This window comes from Apaloderma vittatum, unplaced genomic scaffold, assembly GCF_000703405.1.
Source record: "Apaloderma vittatum isolate BGI_N311 unplaced genomic scaffold, ASM70340v1 scaffold12169, whole genome shotgun sequence".
Taxonomy (NCBI): Eukaryota; Metazoa; Chordata; class Aves; order Trogoniformes; family Trogonidae; genus Apaloderma; species Apaloderma vittatum.
In genome coordinates, this window is record NW_009735858.1 from 1 (window position 1) to 3,722 (window position 3,722).

The following is a 3,722-nucleotide window of genomic DNA, read 5'->3' on the forward strand; positions in this document are numbered from 1 at the left end:
CATTCCACTTGCGGATCACCGTCCCCAGCTTTGCACCATATTTGAATTCCGTCACTCGACCGTTTCCAAAGTAGTCACTGCTTTGGATTGCCTCTCCGCCCAAGTCAATCACCTGGTACAGGAAGGAGAAACTGCATCTCTTCTTGTCTCACAGAAACAAGAAATGCAGTGTCCAGTCTTCAACACTAGTCTTTGCGTTACATTAAAAGAAAAAATATCCACGTATGTGTATTTCTGCAGTGTCGATCAACCCAAAGTTGAATGATGGACAAATGTAAAAACAGGATTGAAGAAAAAACAGGTAAAGTTGAATGACAATCTGTTGTGGTAGTGAAACTACCTTTGTTTTCAGGGCTGCTGCAAAGAAATGGCTAGCTTTTTATGGAGCTCTTACTGCCATTCCAGTGAAGGAGAAAAGTAAAAGAGATACCAAAGAAAGAGACAAAACACAAAGGCAAAATAACATGTAGATTACCTCCTGGAAAATGAAAGGCTTTGTTCCTTCAGGAAACCATTGAGTATTTAGATTATGGAGCTTGTCCAGAAATGCTTTTATGTCCCCAGGCCACATGTGCTTGGCAGCATCAAGTCGGAAGCCTGCTACGCCAATATCAATGAGATAGTTCATGTACTCGGCAACTTTTGAGCGTACATAGTCCTTCTCCAAAGCCAGATCAAGAAGGCTAACCAAGCGGCAGTCTCGGACCTGTGCAAAGGGAAAAAAACATTAAAAAATTTGACCTGCCACTCTGTCAGCTTGTAAAGCCTTTCAGTGAAATGTCTCCATGTTTCAGGCTATAAAACTAATTCTGTCTGGGTATCTAATTTGCGTAGAAGAGAATTATGGCAAGGTCTGTGTGATGATTTTCTCTGGGATAGAGTTTATTTTCTTCATAGTACTAGTATGGGACTATGTTTTGGATTTTTGCTGAAAACAGCGTTGATAAGTCAGGGATGTTTTAGTTATTGCTGAGCAGGGCTTACACCGAGTCAAGGCCTTTTCTGTTCTTCACCCCACCCCACTAGTGAGGAGTCTGGGGGTGCACAAGAAGTTGGGAGGGGACAGGGCCGGGACAGTTGACCTCAAGTGACCAGGAGGATATTCCATACGGTATGATGTCATGCCCAGCTTATAAAGCTAGGGGAAGAAGAAGGAAAGGGAGGGACATTTGAAGTGCTGGCATATGCCTTCTCAAGTAATTGTTAGGAGTGATGGAGCTCTGCTTTCCTGGAGATGGCTGAACGCCCGCCCATGGGAAGTGGAGAATGACTTGCTTATTTTGCTTTACTTGTGTGTGTGACTTGTGCTTTACCCAAGAAACTGTCTTTATCTCAACCCATGAGAGTTTTCTCACTTTCCCTCTTCCAGTCCTCTCCTCTGTCCCACTGTCGGGGTAGCAAGCAGTCATGTCGTGACTAGTTGCCAGCTGGGGTTAAACCATGACAGTTTGCACCAAGACATAGATAAATTTACTATACAGCTCAATCCTCAAGTTAGGACAGCCGGTGAGGGATATCACCTTCCTGTGCAAATGTCATCAGAACTGAGGATGAGAAGCGGCATTGGTGTATTGTTGGAAAGTGGCCAAAGGAAGAGCAGTAACCACAAGAAAGAACTGCCACGCATTCAGACAGAGAAAGTCTCCCAACCAAGGTGCCACCCTGCACTGCTCTAAATTTTCCAAGGGAGCTCCTTAACAAGATCAGCTGAGTTTACAAGCTATAAGGAAGAGCTCGCTGGCTGAGCTGAGCACACCGGGCTCCATTCAGAAGCAAACTTCTGTGCATGGTCACCTGAAATATGCAGGGAGGGTTCTTGATTTCTCAGTACTTGAGTATTTTGCACCACAAGTACTTTCCCTGTACCTATGTTAACTACTTCATTCCCTTTTAAGCTGACTATGCACAGTTTTTGTGAGAAACTACTCCCTTTGTTTGGCCTTACTGTAACATTTACTCAACGGGTTAAAAAAGAAAAGTCCACCAAAAAAACAGAAAAGAAAAATATTTCAAACTTTTGTCAGAGAAAGTTACCTGATAGGCATCACCATAATTTTCAATTTCTCCGCTTCCAGTCTTACATTTGCCATCATTGAAATCCCAACCAGAGTACGGCACTGCTGGAAAATCTCTAGTCCCAGCATTAAAATAGTCTCCACAGGTAGAATGCGTGCCTGAGCCACCTGCAGCCCCACACATGTGGTTGACAACAGCATCCACATAAATATGAACCTGGAAAAGCAATAAGTGCATTTCAGTATGGTTTGTAATGATGGTGAAGTGATAGCCAGCGCTTTACCACATCCTATTAATCCGGTCTTTTTTTTCCCCATCAGTTTATTCTCAGTTTATGTCTCCTTTGAGGACAGCAGCACTAACTTCCCTCAGCTGGTACAGCCCTTAGCACCATATCAGAAACAGATTTTCAAGGCACTTACCCCCACATTGTTGCATCTGGTCACCATGTCTCTGAATTCATCTTCGTTTCCTGATCGAGTGCAGAGCTTGTAGCTGATGGGCTGGTACCTTTCCCACCAGGGTCTGTTTGGGTTAGTAATGACAATATTTTCATTTGGAGGTGAAATCTGCAATTGAAATGATGCAGTCTGATAAGAAATCAGTTGGTTTTGTTTCAACAGTTAAGGGTGAAATCTGTGCTCAGCACCTCTGCCTTCAGAGGCAGGTTAGCACCCAGTCCAGTCTCCCTCTCCCACAGCATAAGCTCAGGTCTATGAGATGTCTGTTTTGTAGACACGCAAGAAAGGAGTTTTCTTTTGTTCCTGTGGGCTGCCCAGGTACAGCACAGCCCTGCTTTCAAGAGCGTTGGCATGGGAGGACTGAAGCTGCAGGATTTTTTTTTACCTAGAATAGCGACCTCCTTAGGAAAGCCAAAATCCAATGCTTATGCACTTCCCTCAGAACATGGTAAAGAGGAAAACCTAGCTTTGCAAGGAAAGTGTTTCAGAGGGAAGCGTGCCCCTTTGTAGCTGATCTGTAGACATATGATATCATTCATTGGCTTTGCAGGCTCCAGGGTTGCACCTTAACAGCAGTTACTACTTCCATTCCCCGCCTCTCCCCTTTCCAACACCAAAGTTACTTGGAGCTGTGTCTGACTCAGGAGTTTTGATGCATTAATCAAATGCTACCAATGACACTTTCCTGCCTAATAACTTACCTGAACTCCTCCAAACCCATTAGGGCCTAAATAGCGTTCGCACTCGAGAGCAATATCGGTCCAGCGCCATTCAAAAAGATGCACAATAGACGTCCTCCCAGAGAGAGTATTGGGGTTGTACTGTGCCCAGCAAAACCCTACAGCTGCGAGCAGGAGAAGGACTTGCATGATGCCTTTAGCACGAGGCTGTGGTCTCTCCACTGGCAATTTATGCCGCTGCAAGATGACAAAGTTCTTATTGCAGCTGTCAAAACTCACACAGATCCATGCTATCAGTTATTAACTGACTAGCTAGCCTGATACCATTTGTCTGCTTTGGTTTTGCCTGGATTGTTCAACAGCTGAAGATAAAATATCTTTCCACAATGACTAAACGTTTCTCAAAACCCAAGCAGCCTGCAAGCAGTGCACCCTAATTTAGAATCGTGCTCGTTCCAATAGCGCAAACAAAGACATGTATTGCAAAACGTAGCACATGGACCTTCAAAGGGTCAAAGGGAGCTCTGGAAGGTAAAAGAGGTGATTAAAGGGTAACTGGAAAACT

The 3,722-nt window shown here is 44.3% G+C and overlaps 1 protein-coding gene across 1 annotated transcript; it reads right to left on the reverse strand.

Annotated features, from left to right (window-relative positions):
- Positions 1-4: 4 nt before the first annotated feature.
- Positions 5-3,347, reverse strand: LOC104279462 (pancreatic alpha-amylase-like; the record flags this gene model as incomplete). Its single annotated transcript, XM_009876753.1, has 5 exons — positions 3,179-3,347; positions 2,439-2,585; positions 2,035-2,232; positions 476-706; positions 5-112 (listed from the first exon to the last, which is right to left on the reverse strand). Coding segments are annotated over exons 1-5 (852 nt in total), but the record flags the coding sequence as incomplete, so codon positions are not given.
- Positions 3,348-3,722: the final 375 nt, after the last annotated feature.